The following is a 24,133-nucleotide window of genomic DNA, read 5'->3' on the forward strand; positions in this document are numbered from 1 at the left end:
AAACAATACCATCTTGACAAGAAGGAAACTAAAAACTAGCAACGTGTTTGGGAATATGTAGTCATTCTAATGCACAAATACACAGCCATACAACACAGGTTGGGTTTTAAATGAACATAAAACTCCTGCAGCAAACCATTGTTAGCCATCCTAAGTATGGGTTGCCATGGTAGTGTGCACGAGTCAATGGCAAGTGCTACATACGCCGCCACTAAGAGAGGAGTAGTGATACACTATAGACATTTGATAGTTTTCTTTTATTTAGACAACCCAAATAAAAGGCACATAACATTGCGCATGTTTTTTGTAATAATTTGACAAACGTACATTAAAAAAAAAAAAAAAAATGTAGGAATGTTTGACCTTTCTGCTAATCGGTAAGCCTAGCCTCTCGTATATACAAAATTACTATGGTTAACGTTCTAATACAAAAGATTTGTAAAAAAAAAAAATGGTTATCTTTCACATCTATTTTTACTACCATAGCCTCAGAACTAAAATAGTTTTGTACAAAGATATACATTCAACTGCTTTCACAAGGGGCCTGGAATCTCCAATTTTTTTTCTTTTCCTAAAAAATAAAGAGATGTTCAATTCCACCAGAAAAGTTCAGTTTTTATCACATTATTGTATCAAATTTGGCAAACAGGCTATCATAGTGTATCTACGTAAATGCGTAAGAACAAAGAAAAAGCTACACTAACATTTTGTTTAAAACAAAACTTGGGAAAAAAAAACATGAAACATGCATATTGCATTTTTCAGTATGAACTGAATCAACATCAGCACTGTTGAAATAACATGGCATTCATTAAAAATAGTTCATGATCAACAGCTACAGTGTTTGGGCTCATGCAACATCAATTATGTCCCAATATTTTTATGAACACAAACTTGCATTTCATTAAACTCTCCGCCACGTTACTGAACTTTACTTCAAAAAGGAAACAGTACAGCATGTATGCCATTGCACAGTAAAAGATGATATAAATGGACGGCTATGTTTAAAATCAACAGTCCTTGGACTCGTCGTCCGTGATGGAAGTCTTTTAACACGACTGAGCAAATTAAATGGGGTCTCCAAAAAAGGACAAAGAATCAAGATACTTGGTAGCTAGATACATAAAAGAAACCAAGGTTAGGTCTAACAGGCTTTTACGTGTGTTTCCTGAGTGAAGGGTCCGTAGTATCCACGTGGGGCATTCACAGAGAAATGATTAAAAACCAAATTTTAAAACAACCGGGTACAGAAGAGTCAGACGGAACAGTCCGTCACCATGGAGACGATGACGGCAACAGCCTGAAAAAGCTTCACTACAGGCCTCTCCTCGCTCAGCCACTCCGTTGCCCTCTGGGTGCAGGCGGGCCAACGGGAACACTTAAGACTCCAGTTTGATCTTTGATAATACTGCTGCTTACCTTTATGTCGGATATGCCGTCAGTGCAAGACTTGGTTCACCCCGATTTCATGTAAAAAAAAAAACAAAGACTACCAATAGGCGAGTGAAAAAAACCCCTCTGTCTTTCGATACAGACAGAAAACAAAGTCCAAATGTGTCGTTGTCGACGGGACATGAATGACAAGTTAAAAATTAAAACGCCAGCATGAAAATACATTACTATGTCAACTGTACAGGTTAGTCACTGTACCTTGAGAGCATACCTACTATCTGAGAAGAGAATGAAGAGCTACAGCACTGTAAAAAATAATAGTCTTCATTGCAGATGGAAGCTGCTGTCCCTTTTTCTAGACTCATTTCCTATAACATTAAATAGTGATTAGCAGGCTATAATAATAAAATAAAATATAAAGTAACACAGAGAGACTTTGAGAGAGAACTTGTAAAACATCTAAAAGAGCAATTTACCGTTATTGCTTCAGTCTGTTTCTCATCTCCCTTTTACAAAAAGCACAGGTGTGTTTTCCTACAGAGTCCTCAGGGGTCCTCCTCTCTCATTTGTCATCACACAAATCACAGTTTCATCACTAACTGACTACACTACGTCTTACGGCGGCTGTCATGATTTCACGATTAATCCTACTCCATCTCCCACTCAAGTGTTCTGCCTCTCGTGTCGGTTACGTAACATTAGTTGGGACGCAGCTGTGACTCGGGGAGTTCCTACCGGCGGCGCAGCTCATGGAAATGTTCACCTCAGGGCAAGTAAACATGGTTCAGGGGGAGTAAGAGACAAGCTCGAGGTGCAAATAATGAGGACAGGAGTCTCTTGTTTCACTTCATTTTTCCCTTTCTTGCTGGCCAATATCGCTCTCTTTCTTTTCTTTTTTCTCTCTCTCTCTCTCTCTCTCTCTCAAACACCTCTTTCTTCATTTTTTTTTTACCAAGGTGGGGAAGAAGGCAAAACTTGGGACAGAAAAGGCATGCTATCCATTGACCGCATGGCGATGTTGAGGGGGCCGGCCATGTTCATTGGCATTGTGGTCGTTATGGCGACCGGGTGGGCGATATTCATGCCCGCCGAGGAGGGGATGTTGACCGACCCGGTGATGGTGACCGGGTGCTGGAGGCTGATGTTGGATGTGATGTTCACCGTGTTAGTGCCAATGTTCATTTGTGCGGCTATGGTGACAGGGTTGTTGATGTGGCACCGGTTCATCGCCGAGGTGATGGGGGCAGATATGGTCACAGGGGTAGCTGAGGAGGGATTGCAGACTGTTAGCCACCGGGAGAGAAACACTCACACACAGACAAACAAACCACATCAAAAGTGTATTTCACTTGTTCTGCAGTTCCAAGTTATTAATGGGAGGGTCTGGCAACAGATTGATAGGGACATTAAACTGGAGTCTGTGTTTTGGGTATTGAAAAGTTTTCTCTTTGCTCGATTTTACAGGTTGCAGTTACCAGGCTGTTGTTTTATTTCCTTTTAACCAGAGTCTTTACATCCATTTGAATGATAATTCTATATCAAAAATGTCATTTTACGAAGCACCTGTGGCCAACCCGACAATATAGGCTGAGAGGTTTCTTTCCTCCGTTTGATCCAAACAATTTCAGATTGTGTGTGTGTGTGTGTGTGTGTGGGGGAGGGGGGGGTTGCACGCCTCTGACCTTTGTTACAGGAGTTGAAGTTGGTCTGTCCGTGAGTCTTCAAGTGGCTGGTGATGTAAGCTGCGCTGAGCATCTTCCCACAGATGCTGCAGGTGACCTTGCCCTCATGCCTGATCATGTGGGAACGCAGTCGGTCTTTGGTGGCGAAAGCAGAGGTGCAGGCCTGCAGGAGGGAGGTCGAAGGTCAGCGGAGTACCGCAACAACGACAGTAATACTTGTCTAGTGGAGCACAGTAATGGCTCTTACCGTTACTTGACACTTAAATGGTCTTTCTGAGGAATGCACATGCTTCACGTGGCAGCTCAAGTGGTCTGGCCTGGATTCAATGAAACGAAAAAAAGAAAAAAACATTTAAGCTTTGAAAAGGACTCTGTGAGCACTGTGGGTTGTAGATGAGTTGCACAGCATGGTGTTTTGAATTCCATACACTCTTTGAAGCACAGTGTTTCCACTTCCAGAAGAATCTACTGTTAAAGAGGCCTATTTAGATTGATTAATGGTCAAATTTGATTGTTGGTAGAGAATCCATTGAGCTAAACGTATAACTATGTATGAAACCTCAATTTAAGAGTATGTTGATTAGGAGCCGTCCTTCCTTATTACAAACACAAGTCATATGCTACAGGCCAGTTGGTTGACTTGGTTGGTATTTTGGGGGGTAATTTCAGTAACTTTGCATTTGTTATTAGACCGGAGATATAATAGTATTGGCTGTTGTAATATAGGCCAGATGTATGCAATTTGAAAGCAAAGGGAAATTTCCAACTTTTGCACACGTTGTGAGTGCAGAAGTGCGGAAGCTTATGGATGTGCTCTGTTTGCTCTGGTAATGAGGTGATGGGCACAAAAAGAAAACCTAAGAGTTCAGTCAACAGTGTTTAATTCACTAGGATCAATCATGCGTGAATCAGTTTGACCTAGTTTCAAAAACGCACCACACAGACGCCAGATTTGTTCATTTTTCACTTATTTCGGAATAAGTGGACAGTTAGAGTATATTTATTTGGTTTATATTCTTTCAGCTTTGATTGTACCTACAACATATTAGGAGACTTGGTTGGTAGTTTCCTGAAAGTCAAGACTGAATTGCACAATATTTCTCTCAGGGGGTTTGGATGACACTAAAAGTCCAGTTAATTCAACTTCATTAATGCATTGGAGGGATTGACAAATGCCTGAGCAACCAAGATCCAGATTCACCTTTTACATTTTTAGTAACTAAATTAATGAATCTTATTATTACTGCACAAAGAGTTTGACCACTTAATCACTTGTTTACTCATTTCCCCAAAACGTCAACGTGCTCTTTGGATGACATGGCTGAAAAAGAACCCTCACAGGTGATGTTTACTTACTACCGATGACAGACACACACACACACACACGATAATGTTAAAGTCAAAATGTCAGTATAATTCAATGTTAGCTGTATATCAGCAGTTGCTGGAAAGAGCTCTATCCCTCTTGACCTTTAGAGTGAATTCACAAATGTGTCTTGGCACTGATCCTCCTCTGTCAGCTTGTTAGTTCTATTGAAGCTCAGAGCCGAATCATGTTAGAAGTGTAAGGGCTACGCAGCCCTAACGGGAAAGCTTCATGCTGCTGGATTTGGTTGTTGTTGTTGTTGAGTCAAGTGGAATCCTCTCTGTGGCTTCCCGAACTGCAATAAGTTTCTTTTCTTCTCGCTCTTATTTATTTTTGGCGGATGACAAGGAGAGCAGTCTCCAGACAGTGCGTGCCTGCATGTGTAGCTGAGTGGCACTGACTCAGTGCCCTGTTATTCAGTCCCCATTCTCACTTTCCAGTATGCTGATGAATCCCAACCCCACGTCACTGTGCTGGAGGCCTGCCGGAAACCGTCCTCCGCCGCGCTAATGTTACAGCTTTGCTAGGGCGCACTGCTGACGTTGTTTTAGAACTCGTGTGGGGAAGCAACAAACTCTTGGATAGATGTTCTCTGCCCACTCGTTGCCGAGCTACGTATCGGCATGTTGAAACAGAGTGCGTGTGTTGATGAATTGAAATATTGAGGTAACAAGAGGCCTTCTCAAACCAAAGACGGATTCCCTACACAGTGCATATGTTGACCAGGACTTTACCGCATAGTTCACTGAATTCCCGGGGGAAACAGCCTGTGACATGCTGGCGGGAACCGCAAAGTGACAAGTGACGCCTCCACCCCTCCCCCTGTTAATCCACCACTGGGGCTCGCCCATGTGCGACTGCTTAAACATGTGGTTGTGTGGCTGAAATGGCGGGGGTCAATACAAGTACAATTCCAAACCGCCTGATCATGAATAGAAAAAAAAACAGCCCGCTGGAAGCTTCATTGACGATGCGCGCCCATACAATAATCCCCCTATATGACATCATGGTGCTACTGAACAATCCCAATAGGAATGGCTGAATCCCTAACAGACAAGTCATGGGTTTCCATAAGCAATACATAAAAAGTAGATGTTTATAATAGCCATCTTACTTTTTAAATGGAAGCATATTAATGAACTGGTTGTGCAAACGCGTCCTCCGATGCACATAGAGAGGACTGGAGCTGGCAGAGCACTCGCAGTCCTACACATTTGCACTTGCGACACATCCCAAACAACCCAGTGGTTACTGCGGCGACAAGAACACGATGCCCAGCCAGCTGCAGACCACTTCCGGTTACGTTTATCGGGGGCCAAGCCGGCTCTGGGCCCGTTTCAGGGTAGGTTTACCAAAAGTAGTTCGATAACTGCAGTGAATAAAAACATAATTGCTTTAGTCTTGTCGAAATAGTTTTTATAGCTATCCAACAACATTTTAGTGGATGTGGAAAAAAATTAAAGTCCACATCAAATGCCTCTTAATAGCCAGTGTTGTGCAGATTTATGTTTATACATGATGTTTCTAGTCTAAGAGGGAACACAACATCCCATTCCACCGCCTCAGGAGCTAAATGAGGAATGCACAAGGACATTTGAAACGGGTAATGTTATCTCTCCATGAAATCGGTTGCCAGCACTGCTCGGGCTCCGTTCGTCTGCCTCCCTTTGAAAAGTCTGTCTGGCGGCATTAAGTAGTAATATCTTCACATTTGACATGTAACGTATTTCACCCCCTTTTTTTTCTGGAAGTACAAACGTCTTCCAATAACAGTACTTCCTTCCTATTAGCTTCGCCTACAGGAATACCGCAAGTGGCCGTTGGTTCCATTTGAGAATTCTTCTCAACTTGAGAAACCGTTAAAACGTTATACAACTCGAAAGGTCACAGAATGTGCTCCTTACCTGGAGAAGCCTTTCCCACACACCGAACACACGTAGGGCTTGTGGACCCCCCCGTCGTGCGAGCGGACGTGGTAGGTCATGCGGTCCTTCCGTTTGAAGCGCTGCTGGCAGATGGGGCACTCGAAGGGCTTCTCGTCCGAATGGGACAGCTTGTGGCGGTTCAGGTGGTAGACGTCTCGGAAGGCCTTGCCGCACATCTCGCACCCGTGGTTTTTCTTGACGGGCTTGGCGGGTTTCTTCGGCGCGTTTTGCTGCTGCACGTGGCCCATGGCGGACGACGTCATGATGCTCGCGCCCGAGGAGACGGAGGTGGTCGCCGTGGAGAGGATGCCCGCCACCGTGGAGATGTAGGAAGGGTGGCCGTTGTTCTCCCGCGACATGGTCGATATCATGGGCACCATGGTCGGTGGCGCCTGGGCCGACTTCTTTGGCCGCGACACCATCTTGATGCCGGTGTGGCTGGACTCGTGGCGCCGCAGGTGGTAGCTGTCGCGGAAGGCCTTGTTGCAGTAGCCGCAGACAAACGGCGTTTTGCCCTTGTGCTCCTTTTTGATTACAGGCATCGGCGGCCGCCCGCCTCCCCCGCTGGCCACATTGTCTTTGAGGAGATCCGCGGCGCTGGTGGGGGGCTTGTGGTCTATGTGGATGGGCAGGATGGGCTTCTGGTCTATTTGTTCAGCTCCCGCGTTAAGAAGTGGCAGAAGGCTGTTCTGGGCCACATGGTGCTGGTGGTGGAGGGCTTCATTGGCCTGCTGATGAAACCAACACACACATATGCACACATGTCAATATTGAGGATGGTGATTTCAAAGCAGATGGAATACCCCACTGTCTTTCCACATTAAAAAAAATAGTAAAATAATATTTCTTGGACCAGTTCTAAGACGACAACAAACGGTGGGGGGGACGTTACAGAACCCAGAATGAGCACAGCATCCGTCCGTTAATGAGGTTGACGCAGCATGCCACTCGCACAAAAGAATCCAAATACACGGGATGAAAAATGATCCCATCATGACGGTGGCGAGCATGTGACTGCAAAGCAGGCGTACCAAATTAGAGGCAAAGCAGAGTCCAGTGCTCAGAGGAGCAGGCCGTTAGCTTAGCTAAGGAGCTCAGTTAGCGGGCAAAAAAAAGCGCTCACACATTAAAATACAGGCCAATAAACTAGACAAACAAAACGGAGGCTTTTGTCTGAGCTTTGGTTATTTTTGTTCTGATCAAGTTTTGTGTCTGCTAACATGTAGATTTAGACAAAGTTGTAAACAAAACCAGCGGGAAGATATTTTCCACAATAGTTCACATTCCTTGAGGGTGAACTTCTAATGGACCTGGTAAAAACAGCATTTCTACTGCTCCACCAACTCAAACACAAATAATAAATCAAAGTCAACGCTGTTGTTTCAGTAAACGGACGCAGTCAAGACGACCGTGTCGTGAAACCGCAGCAGGGAAAGGGCACGGTGAAATGCTTGACCTTTCCCTTTGAGGTTCAGTCATCCATCGCAGAGGGCCGGCCCAGAAAAGGAGCTGCGGCAGGGCACAGAAAAGAAAAATGAAGCGCACAGTGTCCTCCTTATGTCACCCAGCCCATTGTGAGAGACACAAATCTGAGCAGGGATGCCTCAGCGGGGGATCTTTGTATGCTCATCTTCATTGATTTAGCTCATCTATTCATGAGACGGGGGGTCATTGTTTTTCCACGCACACTGCCCGGCTAAACGCGCCGCCATTCCCTGGTTGGCGATGGGACCTGGGAGACTTGTGGAGAATGCCGCTAAGCCCACCGATCCATTTGTCCGAGCACCTGCTCACGCTCGCCACCTTCCAGGATTAGTCATCATCATGCCAATGCAAACCCGTCCGCTGGCACACCAGGTGGGCCGCGGGGGAGGGAGGGGGGGCCGGGGGGGAGAGCAGCCGGGAACCCTCTTTGTGAAGCTTGATAGCAGCAGACACGGCCACTGCAGACGGCCGGCCTCTATGCAGAGGTGCAGGGCCTGTAAGCTGCTGTGCCTTCATGCAGCTCTGACCATTTTGACACAAATGGGCTCTGACAACCGGGGCTGCTCCCTCATAAATAACATCAAAATGGAGGGAGTACCCTGATGGCTCCATGGGCCACTGTAGCCTTGAATTGAGCTCATGGTCTGAGTCAGATTACGTCTTTCGTCAAGCCTTTATGTCACACTCTACAGCTGCTTACAGAAATCCCCCCCCCCTTTTCTTCTTTGTAAAACAACAAAAAAGACAAACTATAATTGATTAACCAAAAGTAAAAGGAATAAAGAAATCGCACATTGTAGCAAAAACAAAAACATGTTTTTTTCTTTTCTCTTTCTGGTATTCCAACTCTCAGTTAGTTTCTGAGTTTTCGTTCTAGGAGGTTCTTCACTTGACTTGTTTACTAATTTATGAAATCTTTGGCTGCTGCCCAAAGGGCCGCGTTGACAAGTTCCTACAAATCACAGCTTCTGTAATGTTTGTCATCGTTCTGAATTTCTTTTCATAGCCCATAAAGCTTTACAATTACGGCAGGGATCTTGCCTGCTGATGCCGTAGACTGTAGTTAGAGGCATTTTCGGTTCGGATCCTGATTATGCATCAATTCTTTAAACTGGGCTCTGACTGCAGCATGTGAAAGAATGTTGCAGGCCATTTCCAAGCAGCTCACCACGTCATCTTTTTTGCAAACGCACTTGAATGTAGGTATGTTTAAATCCTTTGGCACTCTGCTAGCTTAACCGCCGCAGTTACAAAAACACCCGGTGAGCGGTCTTTGAAAGCGTGCTGTGTGCATCGGCCATCACAATCATCCCAACGGTGACCAACTGTGTTACTACGACATTCTGAAAGCCAATGCGCGTTTGCGTGAGCGGACATTTTGGCATATAAAAGCACAGGCCTTTCTGCTAAGCGATTGAAAACCGACCGCATTCCATCTAGGTGAATGTTTCCGGGATCCTGGTGACGAAGCAGACACACACCAAATCAACAAAATGGCTGCCAGCTGCAAGGTGCATCGCCGTAGCTATTTTAAACTATGTTCACGCGTTGTGTAAGGGGAAGTAGTATTTCATTTGGATCAACTTACATTTACAGCATAATGTGTCACACCTGTTGAATGTAATTTTCTTTTCGGCATTTTAGATATAAATATTATTTCTGTCGTTATAACAGTTCATTCAATGTTTTTGTTCTGAATACCACAGTTTCAATCTATTGCACTGCAAATTAATCAAAAACAGGGACGGGACGGCAGCTGTACTTACAGCATTATTCAAGCTCATTTACACAACAATATGGATAATTTAAAACGGCCAACAAAGTATAACAACGGGATGGCTAATCGGCATCTTTTTTTTGGAAAAATTGCCTTTCTGTAAACAGCAACATACTGAAATACCTAAAAACTTAGACTACTGCAAAACTGGGCCCAATTGGCGGTGGTTGAATGAAACATCTTTCTCCTTACGTTTAGTGCCCAAATGATAACTTCGCGCTTATTTACATGAGATTTACAGAGCAACAGTGAGCAGGACATAATACATGCAGAGCGTCTGGCTGAATGCCAGACACTCAAAAACAAGCCACACCATCCATCTGCCCCTTTCAGCAGGATGAAAACCTAAAGTTAGGTGATCAGTCTCTGACAGCGGAACGTTACCACCAACACCTCGGAAATGGTGCGGCGGATCCCAACGGCTGCGAAACGCAATCAAACCTAATTGCAAACATGGCAAAAGCAGCACACACTTAACATGAGTTAAGTTTCCTGATACATGGATGACGGTGTTCCCAACTCTAGCTTCTGCTGGGACTGGTAATGGTTTTTAGACATGTATCTAAGCCTCCTACCTGCTCTATTCTGCTACTGCACCAATGTGACACATTTGTAGGAATAGATTTACTTGATAAACTTATCAGATGGTAAGGGATGAAAGAAAGACAGGTTTCGCTTATGGTTGAACACGTTAGTAACTACATTTTACATTACCCCCAAACATAAAAATAAGAGGGGCACCAAACAAAACTAAGATTCTGTACTTGACCCACACACATTTTACCCTTACTTATAATGAAGCTGCAGTTAAAATAAAACATGTCCTGAACATTTCACTTAAATTGGTTTGTTTCATATACACAGACACAGTATATAAACAGTGTTTAGTGAATGATGCTGAACTGCTGCAACGCTCAATGAGGGGTTTGTCACACCCACTAAAAAACACACACACCCCCCACTGGGTCAAACAATAAACCCCCAAAAATACCTGTTTAGACCCGGGAACACGGTGTACACGACGTACAACGTGGTTTGATGTACTACTTAACAACGCATAAAAGCACAGTTGTGAGTAAGCGATCAGATGCGCGGCAAAACCCCGCCGTTTGAATTATAACGTCATCATCCTCGCCACGAGACTCCGGCTCTGTTCGTGTCTCCGACTCCTCGCTGGGCTTAATTGGGGGGGGGGGGGGGGGGAAATCCGGGAAAAATCAAACCGTTTCATTCATTTTATTGAATAGCCTCACATCTTGGCACGCATCGAGGAGCACTAAACCGTGGCAGATAATCACTCGCGACAGCAGCATTCACTTTCTGGCAACAAAAAAAAAAAGAAGGGCTTTACACATTGCGTAATGTCGTTGCTCATTTTTCGAATGGGCTTCGTTTTCTTCGCCTCTGCGAGGGTTAGCTGCTGCTGCTGCTGCGCGCATAGTTTGAATTCCTCTCACCGCGGGCTTTGCCAAATAAATAGCTCGCAAACAAACAAGAGAGCCGCACAGGCGCTGCCTATCGTTTCATGCAGCGCTGGTTTTAAGTAATCTCGTTGCGTCAGCCTCGCCCAAATTAAGCTAACGTTAAATTAGCCGGCGAGTTTTGGTGCAGGCAGCCGGCACATCGTTAGCTAACATGGCTAGTTACAGTCGAACCGGCTGAGGCAAGCGGAAAGTTCGCCACGGGCTCGCGGGGTCGTCGTTGGCTAAAGAATAAATAAATCACAGCATCCGATAACCCAAGAGCGACTTACACTTCTTGAACGTTCACCGACGTGCGCCACTTGAAGTTATGCGCGGTATCATCTGCGCTGAGAACGAAAACCCTTGGCGGGTTTTTATCTCATTATCCTACGGCGTCCGATCGCAACCCCTCGCAGGGAGAAGGAAAAAGAAGAAACAGGTCCGTCTCGATTGTAACGGTGCAGTGGCGTCTGCAGCCTCACTTCCAATCATCCCGCATGTTTTGCTAGCTTCGACTTGGCAAACAAACTTGAAAAAACCTCGAACGCTGTCGAGTTAATCAACGCCAATGACACAATTGATCGTAGGGTAGAAAAACAAGCCACATTTTTCATACGCACGTTGTGAAGAATAGATTTTTTCTTCCAGCGTCATTCCCGAGCCTCACAGCTGGACGCCTGGCTTCATATACCATTGTTTTGCTTGGTTACTTGATCTTGGCATTAACGTTACTCGTTTAACAAACCGGGTTCACCGGCAAGGAATCCGGCGCTTACGTTTTCACAAGGCTGTTTTACGAGCTATCCCAGCCCCCCTCCGAAAGAGCCAACTTACTTGAAAAAGAAACGTACTCCAGCTCGGCTCCATTTCCACACTTACTAATTCTGTAGGAAACCTTGTAGAAGCCTACAACAAAGCAACCAAACATGGCAGCTGAAACAACTTCCGGTAACCTCGAGGACGGAACCATTTCACATACTATCTAGGGGTGTGCGTTATATTTAGTACGTTAAAATAATTAGTGTACGCGTGTTTGCGGCTCATAATGCACACATAGATGGATAACGACGGTTAACTTAAAGTCATTTATGGAATATACATTTAAAACAATAGTTGAGTCGTTCGTACTTCCCTATCACTGACCTAATTTGATGTAGTTGTACTTCTTGACACCCTTCTGGATGGGTTTTTTGGTGAGGGGCTTTTTTTTAACCATGATTTGTCGACCACTGTCGCATGTGGTTCGGATATTCTGTGTTCTGTAACACCACAGTCGTTTTTACAAGAAAATCATTTGGAAAGCGATTCGTTCTGCAAAGCAAGCATTTTGTCTCACTACTTCCCCGTAATGAGAGGTTTTTCCCGTTTAAACGGCGCGAGAAATAATCTTCGCTCACGAATGTGAGCACCCATAAATTGGTTGAATTGCCAATATAATTGCCAAAATAAATAAAAATGTTACTCTTAGACTGAAAATACACACTATATAGAATAAACAAATTATTTATTAAATATTACCCATGTTTATGTGTGATATGGATCAGTAACTGATGTTTCTATGCTATGTTTATTAAAATTATTATCATTGGCTGCTGATTTGTTAAAAGGTACAGTTGAGTGTGTAGAAAATGGGGATTGACACTTTCAGTGTGTCTGTGTCACAACTGCCCTCGTCATTTTTGACAATAGCCCGTGACAATCAAATAAGTATCCATAACACAGTAATGTATGCTGCTGAAAACTGGTACGTGGGTGTCACCGCTGCACAATGACTCAGATATCATGGCAGCACTAGACAATAAACACATTATGTACTTGAATACCAAACACAGTTACATTTGTATTACGACAGAGGGACTACTGTAAAACACAGTTAAAACAGGAGGCCTATGTCAAACTGGCACGTGTCAATAAGAATTGAATTATTTTCCTAAATTAAATGCAGCCAAAGAAAAATGAATTGCAAACTATGAATGCAAATAAAAATCAGAGAGTTAAAAGAAAATTGTTACTTCTGTACCATTTCTGAGTATGATAACAATTATATTCTTTCCTTCAATAAAACCCAAAGTATAGCGATTATTCACCTTTCCACAAAGAAACACAACTTGTTTTGGCTTTTAAAATTAACGGTGGACACAGTTCTGGGCTTCAAACAGTATTGTGCCCTTTCCAGTAGGTTCTTTGAACTCTCTGCTCGTCCGTGAATGGCTCTTCAGTAAAGGTGCCCCATTGTACATGCCAATCTTTGTCCCAATGTACATTGAAAGCCTTTATTCACATACACTGCAACAAATGTTTCAGTTAGAGTTTGGGAATATGTGTGGTCAGCCTGTTCTCCCCTCGTCCAGCTCAAAAGACACGATACGGTCCAGCAATGAGCTCCACTTGAAAATACAGTTATGCAGATCGCTTCCCCTGATATATTTCCAGTTTTGGATAAGGAAAAGTCAGGTTCTCCGAAGGTAAGCGCTTTCAGACGAGAAATACAGAGTTTATATACAAGACGATTATTATTGTTCAACTTGTATTTTTCTTTGACATGTTACTTTAAAATGTAATTTGTAAAAACACATGGTGTCTCATCATGGTGTCTCATCAATGTTTCTAAGTTGATGGTAATTTACATCTTGATGCAACATCTGAGTGTATTTAAAGTGAAAAAAATGGCATATGATGTGACAATAGGATTTGACAAATAATTATTCATTATCACTCAGTCAGTTTATAATTTTATAGAATTCATAGTGGAAAGTTTACAATGAGGTTGCGTCGCATGCCAGATTTTGTGGATATTTTAATCTAAATTGTATTCTAGTATTTGAAAAGCCCCAAATATGCAATCTTGGTGAGATTGAGTTACGCTTTATGGACTGATTCCTCCTTAGAAGTGCAGATCGACCACTTCAGTTTCTTAACGATTTTGTCATTGATACATTCTGCCTGACTGCTGTAAATAGAATTGTAACCACCGTGTTCTCCACAGAAATGGGAGACTGGTCCATTCTTGGCCGCTTCCTAACGGAAGTCCAGAACCATTCCACAGTCATCGGCAAGATATGGCTGACAATGCTGCTGATCTTTCGCATCTTGCTCGTGGCTCTGGTGGGGGATGCTGTCTACAGCGATGAGCAGTCCAAGTTTACCTGCAACACCCTGCAGCCGGGCTGCAACAACGTCTGCTACGACACCTTCGCTCCTGTATCACACTTGCGCTTTTGGGTCTTTCAAATTGTGCTGGTCTCCACACCCTCCATCTTCTACATCGTCTACGTCTTGCAAAACATTACCAAAAATGAAAAACAGGAGGATAGGAAGCTTGAAGTGGTGCCCGGGTCCTCACTTTCACTTCAACGGGACAAACACACTGGTAGAGAACAAGAGAGCACACTGAAGGCCCGCAGTCCTCGTGAAGGGGAATGCGATGGTAAGAGCCAGCTGGAGGAGGATGCGAGAGAGGTAGAAAAGGACCCGACCCACCTCTCCAGCCAAGTGCTACTCATCTACATCATCCACGTTTTGCTGCGCTCCATCATGGAGATAATCTTTCTCGTTGGACAGTACTGCCTCTTCGGATTTGAGGTCCCAAACCTTTTCCGCTGTGAGACCTACCCATGCCCAAACAGGACCGACTGCTTTGTGTCCCGAGCCACAGAGAAAACCATCTTTCTCAACTTCATGTTCAGCGTCAGTCTAGGCTGCTTTGTCTTGAACATTGTGGAGCTGCATTATGTAGGCTGGATTTACATTTTCAGGGTGTTGTTATCTGCATGCTGTCCGTGCTGTGAAACAGGTGGAAACCCTGGGCAGCAGGGGGATTTGTACTCTGACAACAGGCAGAGTTGTCCTGCAGACCACCTCTCTCTTGACCCTTGTTGAAGAAACAAGGTCCTTTGTATAGACAGATGACACGTTTAAACATCTTAAACCATGTACAAAGTTAATTGTATATATTGATCAAAATGGCAGTTAGCAAAATGAATTGACTGTAGCCTGTACAATGGGTTACGTGTACCACAATGGTAATAAAAAGTTGGATTTCCCTTGACTTGATAATACCAATAATGATAATAATAAAAAAATAAAGACATTTTACAACGGGAATAAGGAAGGGAGAGATATTTAAAACAGAAACAGATGCATCTGAAACATTTTTCTGTCCAATATAATGTAATATAATATAGTAAAATCAAATATAATAAAGTGTCACATCAAACAACATAACATTACATAGCATTAAATATAATTTATAATAAAACATAAATTAATATAATAACATATTTCAGTATTTACCTGTGCCCCTACTGCATACCTGCACATTCACTGAGCAGAACAACCAGGAGGAGTCACTGCTGCCCGGTTTACGTCTGTGCTGCCTTTACGTGTTGTGGGAACTAATGCATTTTTAAAGCAGTAGAAACATTTTGGACCTAAAAATTTTAAAGACTAGATGTTCCAATCTAGTGGATAATAATTCATTCATGAAGTATTTTAAATAGGTCTTCTATGCACATAAGTATAAGTTTCGTAGATTTTCCATATCTAACTATATATATCTGTATCTAACTATATAGATCGAACTATATATACTATACTATACATTAATGCCAGCGGCATGTTTTTCATGAATTAAAAACACAAACATTAAAGTAGGTGTGCCTTTAGTCAATGGTTGTTTCCTCAGGTCGTTGAAATCCTCCTCTACTTTTGATAAAACGGAGCTTACGGTAAGCACGTGAAGGCATCACGAGCTACATTTCTCACACCTGCTGTCAATACCAGTGAGAAAAATGCTGAAAACTTCAAAGAAGACAACAGCGCGGTCAGGTGCAGGTAGGTCAGCTTCATATGTGCCGATAGCCTAAACGTGCAACTGTGTTGTTTTATATTAATGACATTGTTACACTCTCTACCGAACGTGTTCCCTAAGGCACACCGGTGCTAGAGAATGAGGGCAAAGCCGCTTAAAGGGCGAGCATTACGGCCGCGCTGGACCCGCCGCAGCGGCAGCCTAGTGGCGGCGCGTGCACAGTAAGTTCAGCTAAAGCTAAGCATCAAGAACCTCCTTTCTTTTCACGCAAACAGTCACCACGACGAAACTCGCAGAAGTTAAAAGTGCTTTAAAAAGTGAGGCTGTTGCAGATTCATAGCCGGTCCGGCCTCAGGTGATATGTTTAAGTGCGTCGCTATTGTTAATGAGGCGGACCCAGGAGGTTTGGGAGGTATTCAGGTTCCACAGAGAGCCTTGTGCTCAAATGTTAACATATTCTGCATCTCTTTTTTTTAATGGCGATGCTGAACATTTGACAGCAAGACAGATGTGGTCCAAGCTCTTCAAAAGTGTGTCAGTATGTAGGGCAACTTCGGACGTGGACATGTGTCAGTGTGGAGGACTGAGAGGATAAATCCCAAATATAGACTATGGTGGTGTTTGTAGGTCGCATCCTTTGTTGCCACTGTAATGCAGTGTACTTTTTATTGTATTAATGATTTGTCTGGAAAAAACAGGCTGATTACAATGATAGTATTTGTTCAACTGTTTCAACATGCTGCAACATTAACATGTAGGAACAATGTTGGAATTGATCAATACATATAATATAACAGTAATACACTTTAAAGACACAATAACAAATGCATCTTCTAAGCATTAACAGTATCGGCAATTTTGTTTTGCACATCAGACATGCTATTGTGTGTATCAGATATGCATATTACTGTTTACTACTTGTAAGTGCATGATAAAAATATTCTGGCCAACAATCAGCATGCCTGTACCATATTTAAACCAAACTAATTCAGGCTGTTTCTAAATCAAACAAATCTTAATTTTCTTCTTGTTTTCCTTACAGATGACATCTCATGTCCGTAGCTACTGTAGATGCTCTCTCTCTCTCTCTCTCTCTCTCGCCATTTCTATGACCCTTCTGTCGCTGTGGACGATTTAATCTGGTATAAGACTATGATGATATAAAAGCATGTTTCACCTAATTAAGAAAGACAAGAAGGAGGAGAAGGACTTGGCCAAGAAGGAGAAGAAAGAACGCATGTCGCAGGCGGAGTTAAAGAGCCTGGAAGAGATGAGCATACGTAGAGGCTTCTTCAACCTCAATCGAGGGAGCTCTAAGAGGGACTCCAGGAGCAAGTTGGAAATCTCTAGTCCCATCCCCATCAAGGTAGCTACTAACGCGGAGCTGAACCTGACGGACTTGGAGCGCCTTCCCACTCTGGGGCAGGATGCTGGGCGATTGGGTGCAAGCATCTCTGGCGACGGCGTGAGGTCAAAGGAAGGGCACCGTCTTCACACCTCTGTAAAGGAGAGAGCAACCAAGTTCGGGGAACTGGCCGGCTTGAATTCTGCGGTCGGCCAGAGGCACGTGTCTTTTTCCCAGAAGAGCCGTGAGGACGACGCTTTGGAGGCCTCGGAACTTGCCGGGGAGAACTGGACGACATATTTGAAGTCCTGCTCCGACCCAAAAGGCGCCTCCGTGGTTGACGTCCCTCAGATGGTGGAGAAGACGTTCCCAGGAGCAGACCTCCTGTTGCCCGAGCTTGTGCCACCGCCAATACCGGAGCCAAGAGAGCTGGAGCTGCAGCGCCGCAACACTGGGGATTTTGGCTTCTCTTTAAGGAGGACCACCATGCTGGACCGGCAGCTCGATGGAGGGGTGTGTCGGCGCGTGGTGCACTTCGCCGAACCGGGGGCCGGGACCAAGGACCCGACTCTTGGCCTGGTGCCAGGAGACAGGCTGGTGGAAATCAACGGGACAAACGTGGAGACCAGGAGCCGGGATGAGATTGTGGAGATGATCCGTCAGTCCGGAGAGTCCGTCCGGCTGAAGGTGCAGCCCATTTGGGAGCTGAGTGAGTTGAACCGCAGCTGGCTGAGGAGCGCCGAGGGCCCGCACAAACACATCTTTGATGTAAGTAGTACTGCTGAAAAGTGTTCAATCCACCCAGGGGGCTATATTGTAACTTGCAAACACAAATTCACATTTGTTTTCTATGACATCGCAGAATTCATACCTATCATTTATGTGTTTGGCACCCTGAAGAAGATTTTGAAGATCTGTTGATCCTGGGTAGAACTGTAATGACACTGATAATGGGCTTTTGTGTGCTTGCATGTTTGGGGGAGTGTGTGTGTGTGTGTGTGTGTGTGTGTTTTGAAAAAGAGAATGTTTTGTGTATAAGCCTGTGGCTCCCCACCCTCCCCCACTCTTTTGACACCAAACAATGGGAAGCTGAAGGAAACAACGGCCCAAACGCCGCCACAAACCAGGGGCATATGGTCCTGTAAGACTTGGCCTGCGGCCCCTTCATTTCTTCTCACTCGGATAATCATGTGCAACAAGTAGATGAGCAAGTGAAACTCTTTATTAGGTAGCACAACAAGCACCCACGTATCAGCATTATTAAGTGTGTTACTTGCGATGGGCTTGTGATTTTTCTCAGTGTTTTTTCAATGTTACACATTTTATTTTGTATTTAAAATCTTACAGTAAGATTTTCTTGTTCAAAAGTCTCAGCATTAGAGTTTCACAACGGGGACAATAGAAAATAGAAAAAAAAGCAGAATAATGTTTTAACGATTTAACCTTGGGAATTCAAATAGACTCAAAGATCTCTCCCTTGTTCTCTTTGATGGCATCTATGGTGATACGTTCTAAATGTGGTGTGTTTTTGTCCCTTCCCAGCCGTCCATACGAGGACACTTGTGAATAGTTTGTAATACTGCAAATGCAGGGCTGGCTATGTGGGCTCAGTCACCATTATGTTACCTAACTCCCTGATAAATAGTCATGGATGCCTATATAAATGAAAATATTTGAGACTGTTACTAGGTATTTCTTAATGTTAAACAGCCTGACTTGAGGTCAATTCTATCATCGCAATGCATGAAATGAAACAATTTCCAGCTATATCTTTTGAGACGGATGCTTCAGTCAGGAAATGAAATTAATCTGCCCACAACACAAGAGCATTTGTTGGACAGAGATTGATCCAGAACCCCACTGTATGAGAGCAGATTATTGCCCTATTGTGTAAAGGAGATTATCTCCATTCTTTTCCGAGCCCATTGGGGTGGACACCTGGATCCGATCTGTTTTGGTGTGAAACTTCACTGCTTGTAATTCGCACCGGGTTGGGTTGTTCCAAAGGTTCACTGAACAAGGCTGCTGTGAAGAACTCTTGAGACATCCCAACGGTGAAAACAATTATTTGACTGAACAGAAGAGGCGTGTAGCCTACTCGTGCAGCGGGTGTGAGTTTAAAATGATCTTTGTGTGCGCACCACATTCTCTTCCCTTCCAACGGATGCTTTAACCCACGCTACCATCATTTTGGATGACATCGGGCCGTGCCTCCTGTGGGAATGTTTTTGAACAGCCGGACACACGACTCATTGGCTTCGTCCTTCATTCAACGGATCTTGATGCTCCTCACGAGACAGGCCGTTGTAATAAGCAGAAAATGAGAACGTGAGCGTGACCTAGAACCAGCAGCACTATTTATAGGTGCTCATAATGAGGTTTGGGTTCTGGATCTAGAGCTCTGCTTCACAGGTAGAACCATACGTGATGCATGAGCACATTCTGCACGTTGGCTGAATTTAGGGTTAGTTCAAATGCTTTGACATTTGGGGAATATGTTAATTTCTTGGAGAGTGTAATAGTAAGAGAAAATTCCTACCGGTCTCAAATCAGTCTGCTAACCATGAAGTCACAGCCAGGAGACTGTTAGCTTAGCATAAACCTTAAAACAAAGGGAAACAGTTAGCCTAGCATTTTCCTTCAGACAAAAAAACCTGCCTATGCCAGGACCTCTAAAACGCACACCATGGTATATCCTGAGTTGTGTTGTTGTATCTCTAGTTGTGGGTTTTTAGGGGTTTATGTGTTGGACCACTTCTTGGCTGGGTGCAATGACTTCACACAAAAAGGGAACATCCTCATCCATATTATTCTTTCTGGCACTAAATTAATAGAATTTGCTTGTTTGCCCCTTCCAAGGGGTCAGCAGTAGATTACCAGACATTATCCCAGACCTAAATTAGAACATTTGATGGCGAGGACGAGTATGCACAGCTGAGCGCATGAACCTTTTGTCCATTGGGTGGCAGCCATTGTCCACACTACATGAGGCCAGAACAGCGATTTGTCTGTTTGATTTCCAAAGCTTCCAGTGCCTTCCCTAATTCACTGTAAACTCCGGTTTCACATCACTGTTGGGTGAAGTCACATTCACAGTGGATGAAACTGAAATGGAATGTAAGGGTAGGTTTATGAATTTAAAACCCTTAAAACAAAGCAGTGAATTTTTTTTCCAGTCGCCAAAGGGGGCTCTTAGGGGGCTCTTAGTTAGTATGTTCTCCATGAACAACACATGCTACTTTTTAAAATGTTTTACGCCTTAGTCTATTGGCTGACTAAACATTTCTTATATACCTTTTTTAATTCTATATTTGAATATATTGACAATAACATTATCTTTTCAAACCTGGGAGTACAAGAAATTTTGAACTGAAATGAACTAAACAAAACTAGGATAAAATTAACTTAACTATCAAATTTATTTTTTGAAGAAAAAAAAACAGGAAAAAGATGATTCATGTATTAATTAAATTCTACTCAAATCATACCAGTCAGCAGCTAATTTTACATGTTTAGACCCACACAATAATGAGTGCCTTTTTGCCAGCGTGGTCCACACCTGACCTGATGTTCCCATGTGGTTGACTGATATGCCCTGCGTCATTTATCTGCCACATACTACATTTCCTGTCTTGCAGCCCAGACACAATTTTATCATTAGGAAATTAGCAAATGGTGTAATCTCCTCAAGCTGCCCATTTAAATCACATCACCCCCTTTCCAGTGGGCCATTGCTACAGCAGCCCAGAGTATTAGCACAGTCATGGATTAGAAAGAGGTGGGGCTTCCAAGAATAAAGAGGTTTGGCTCGTGGGAGAGGTTGTACTTAAGATCCCCTCCTTATGCATTCTATTATTGAATTTTTCAGAATTGAATGGTGTTTCCGACCTTCAGCTCTCGTGTTCATGTGTCGGATATAATTCAAGCTATCATAACTGAGCCGCAGTGGTGGTTTCAAAGGTACTTTTCCTAGTGTCACAAGCGGACAGAATTTATAGTATTATATTAGGACTTTGTATTTATTGAGATTATGAATCAGTGCTGTTACAAGCGTGTCCATCAATTGGTTGTTGGATTTTTCATGCAAACTTCCAGCGTCATTCCAGATTCTCTATAACTGGCCATCATCAGGCTCTGTTTACTTTCTGCCTCACAGGTGCGTTAACACCTGATTATTAACCTGCTGCTACCTGCGCCTTCACAGGGCCCACTTAGAGAACCGTTCAGATTCTCAGGTCCTTTTGCTATTTCTGAGAATAATCTGGGTAACTTCCTGAAATGGTCCAAGGAGTGCAGATTTTGATCTCCCATGATTCAGTTCTGCTCTTAGTTCCGAAAGCACGAATGCTGGTCAAACATCTCCATGATCCCTGCCTGCTTTTGGGGATTATGCTGTATGGAGATTTGTATCTGAAATGACCAATAAATATAATCATTTAACTTCAGGGATATTGTACCTTTTTGCATCTGTTTTTTTTAGTTCTCTTTTTAATTTCTAGCAATTAAAATTGAAATGAATAACAGTTTGGTAAATAAAGAAATTGCAAATATCATTTAAACAGATATTCTATAAGCATTTAACTGGGTCAGAACCAACAAAGATTACGGTTTATAGAGTCCTTAATCTTTGGTCTGCGCTTACCATGAGTAGACATACAGCCGACACGGTGCTGTGTCCCAGTAACTGACTCTGGGGATTAGCAAACTGTGCTAGATCAACGGGCTAGGCTGTGTGTTTGGCTGGCTCTTGCTGGGTGTTAAGAGCTTGTGGTTTTACCATAAGGAAGGAACGCTTTATAGCAGATTATGTACGTTTGTCCTCTGTTTTTATCTTTTCTTTCAGTAAGGTTTCATTTTTGCATATTCAAATGAAATGTTTTCTCCTGCTTCTGGATGAATTACTTCAACAACTGCCACTTGCCACTTTGTACTTTCTACATAGGCGCTCTTGATTGGATGAATGAAACAGTTTATTAGAGGAAAAGAGAACACCAAGAGGGGATTAGTTCATTCCTGCCTAGCCAAGCCTGTTGCTTTATTTCCATGGCGCCAACGGGCTGAAATCCTACCTGAAGACAACATTTGTTCATAGCACAGCCGGTTATACAGTTGTGCAGTATTAAAAGATTAGATTTTTAAAATTTGCTCTTCCACACAGGAGCACCGTTTGTCCCACGTCTGGGCTTGTGTCCTGCAGCCATGGATTTGTGCATGAATCCTTGTTTCAATGTTTGTCCCTCAACCATACAACATCTCCTCTTTAGGTCAGTAGTGTGCACTAGCAGACCCCTCGATGAAACAGAGGAATCCATGCATTACTTTATAGCTCCCTCTTGTGGTGAAAAAAACATATTGAGGATCATTACAGGCATGCTGTGACCACAGGCCTTAGTTTTTCTGCATGCCTATCAGTGAATCAAAGCGTGTATTACTGTAGCTATTAGTTTTCTGTCGGGATGCTTATTTTGGATGCGTGAGTCAAAAGATGAAATAAACTTAATTAAATTTGGAGAAGGACAATGTTGAATTTAATACTAAGCCACAGCTCTTAATTGAGTTATTGCAGCTTTTGTGTTCCTCTTAAATGAAAAGCACAAATAAAAGTTTGTGTCCCACCTGATGAGTGAGACCCCTGGCCACGAGAAAATGGGTGTGGCAGTGAGAAGTGTTAATTGATGTGCCTCCGCGAACACTATTTATAGCCCCTCTGTATCTCAGCAGCTGTCCCTCTTTTCCGGGCCCAGCTCCTCTCACATTACTCCCCTCCACTCCTCAGACCACAACGTCAGCGGGCTGTGCTGCCCTCACACTCTCCTAAGAGCTCGTTGCAGACCCAGGTCACTAACCCTGCCTCGGGCCCCCTGATCGCACCGCTCTGGCGGCTGAGTGAAGATTGGAAGGTTAACCAGTAGAGAAGGTAATGGGCGCGTGGCTTCTGGCGGACGGTGTGTGCGTGGTGGGCCGTGTGATCCTCTCAGGGTCTGCATGCTCTGCTTAGCAGTTCCATTTGAGCTCTGATGGCCTCTCAGAAATGGCCTCCTCCTCCTTCTGCTGCTGAAACTATTTATAGGAGGCGACTCTAATGAAAGCAGGGCCAGACACAGTCAGTTTGCTGTGCTCTGTCTCCCTCAGTGAGTAAAAGGTCTTTTCTTTTGTCTAAACCCTTATGGAAAATGTGTGATATGTTTGTCTAGTTACTACGTATAGCTGTAAGTGTGAAATTCCCAAATATTGTTTGATTCCTTTGTCCATTGACCATTAATATTGGTGGCTTTAGTGGATTTTGCCCCACATATATTAAATACTAGAGTACAGACGTTTAGTCGTGTTTTCCTGTCTCCTGGTCGAGGTCTCTTGTCGTTTGAAGAGCTGTAGTTAAACTATCCATTTCATGTGTTCTGTCCTCAGGGCTGCTTGGTTCCACCGCCTTGTAGTGTGCAGTAAACAAGCGACAATTTCCCACCTCTCACCCCCAAGTTGCCATTCTTAAACGCTACTCACGGTGCATCGTCCTCTCCCGGCTGTCTTTTTATTTATTTTTCACATCATCTCATCTTTCTATACATTTATTCTACACTCTGTCCAGCTTGTTCCATGACTTCTTGCCCGTCTCCATGGCGTACAGATCCCGCTTTTCATTCTGGGAGAAAAAGGGAAGTTTGGCCTTTTCTGTCTGTGTTTCATATACATTTCAAATTAAGCACATGCTTTTCCTTGTTGAATGTGTGAACTATTCTGGCTTCAGTTTGCGTGTGTGGTTTGATCTTATTCTCCCTGCTTCCTCTCGTATAGGTTAAAGTTGAGAACAAACCAGATGTAAGTGCATTTTTTCCCTCCCCCGGCATGCTTTTGGCCAATAATTCGTGATGAATGAACAGTTTACTGTAA

General features: G+C 43.6%; 3 protein-coding genes across 7 annotated transcripts in view; 2 read left to right on the top strand and 1 right to left on the bottom strand.

Annotated features, from left to right (window-relative positions):
• Positions 1–238: 238 nt before the first annotated feature.
• On the bottom strand, positions 239–12,068 carry LOC119215624 (vascular endothelial zinc finger 1-like). Of its 3 annotated transcripts, none has more exons than XM_037467914.2 (5): positions 11,925–12,068; positions 6,345–7,096; positions 3,322–3,391; positions 3,075–3,237; positions 239–2,657 (listed from the first exon to the last, which is right to left on the bottom strand). In XM_037467914.2, exons 1-5 carry the CDS (start codon positions 11,955–11,957, stop codon positions 2,341–2,343), a joined length of 1,335 nt encoding a protein of 444 aa, XP_037323811.1. In that variant the 5' UTR covers positions 11,958–12,068; the 3' UTR covers positions 239–2,340. The 3 variants fall into 3 exon arrangements, with proteins under 3 accessions (XP_037323811.1, XP_037323814.1, XP_037323812.1); XM_037467917.2 differs by lacking the exon at positions 11,925–12,068 and adding an exon at positions 11,711–11,902; XM_037467915.2 differs by lacking the exon at positions 11,925–12,068 and adding an exon at positions 11,381–11,679.
• Positions 12,069–14,078: 2,010 nt separating this feature from the next.
• On the top strand, positions 14,079–14,969 carry LOC119215547 (gap junction gamma-1 protein). The gene has a single exon (XM_037467784.2). It carries the CDS (start codon positions 14,079–14,081, stop codon positions 14,967–14,969), a length of 891 nt encoding a protein of 296 aa, XP_037323681.1.
• Positions 14,970–23,022: 8,053 nt separating this feature from the next.
• LOC119215260 (unconventional myosin-XVIIIa-like) overlaps positions 23,023–24,133 on the top strand; it is a 54,310-nt gene continuing 53,199 nt past the window's right edge. Inside the window, exons 1-3 of one of the 3 annotated variants that reach the window (XM_062558035.1) lie at positions 23,023–23,162; positions 23,832–23,896; positions 24,036–24,061. In XM_062558035.1, coding sequence (XP_062414019.1) covers positions 23,860–23,896; positions 24,036–24,061 — 63 coding nt within the window. In that variant the 5' untranslated portion in view covers positions 23,023–23,162; positions 23,832–23,859. Of the gene's footprint in view, positions 23,163–23,653; positions 23,897–24,035; positions 24,062–24,133 lie in introns of all 3 variants that reach the window. The other 2 variants (XM_062558033.1, XM_062558034.1) reach the window with 2 other exon arrangements.

Source organism: Pungitius pungitius, chromosome 16, assembly GCF_949316345.1.
Source record: "Pungitius pungitius chromosome 16, fPunPun2.1, whole genome shotgun sequence".
NCBI lineage: Eukaryota > Metazoa > Chordata > Actinopteri > Perciformes > Gasterosteidae > Pungitius > Pungitius pungitius.

Bases quoted from the DNA above. Each gene is read 5' to 3' on its own strand.
- LOC119215624 (XM_037467914.2), bottom strand. From the start codon at position 11,957: ATGGAGCCGAGCTGGAGTACGTTTCTTTTTCAA. The intron at 7,097-11,924 runs GTAAGTTGGCTC...TGGTTTCATCAG, and splicing joins GGAGTACGTTTCTTTTTCAA to CAGGCCAATGAAGCCCTCCA. The intron at 3,392-6,344 runs GTAAGGAGCACA...CATTGAATCCAG, and splicing joins TGTGGGAAAGGCTTCTCCAG to GCCAGACCACTTGAGCTGCC.
- LOC119215547 (XM_037467784.2), top strand. From the start codon at position 14,079: ATGGGAGACTGGTCCATTCTTGGCCGCTTCCTAACGGAAGTCCAGAAC.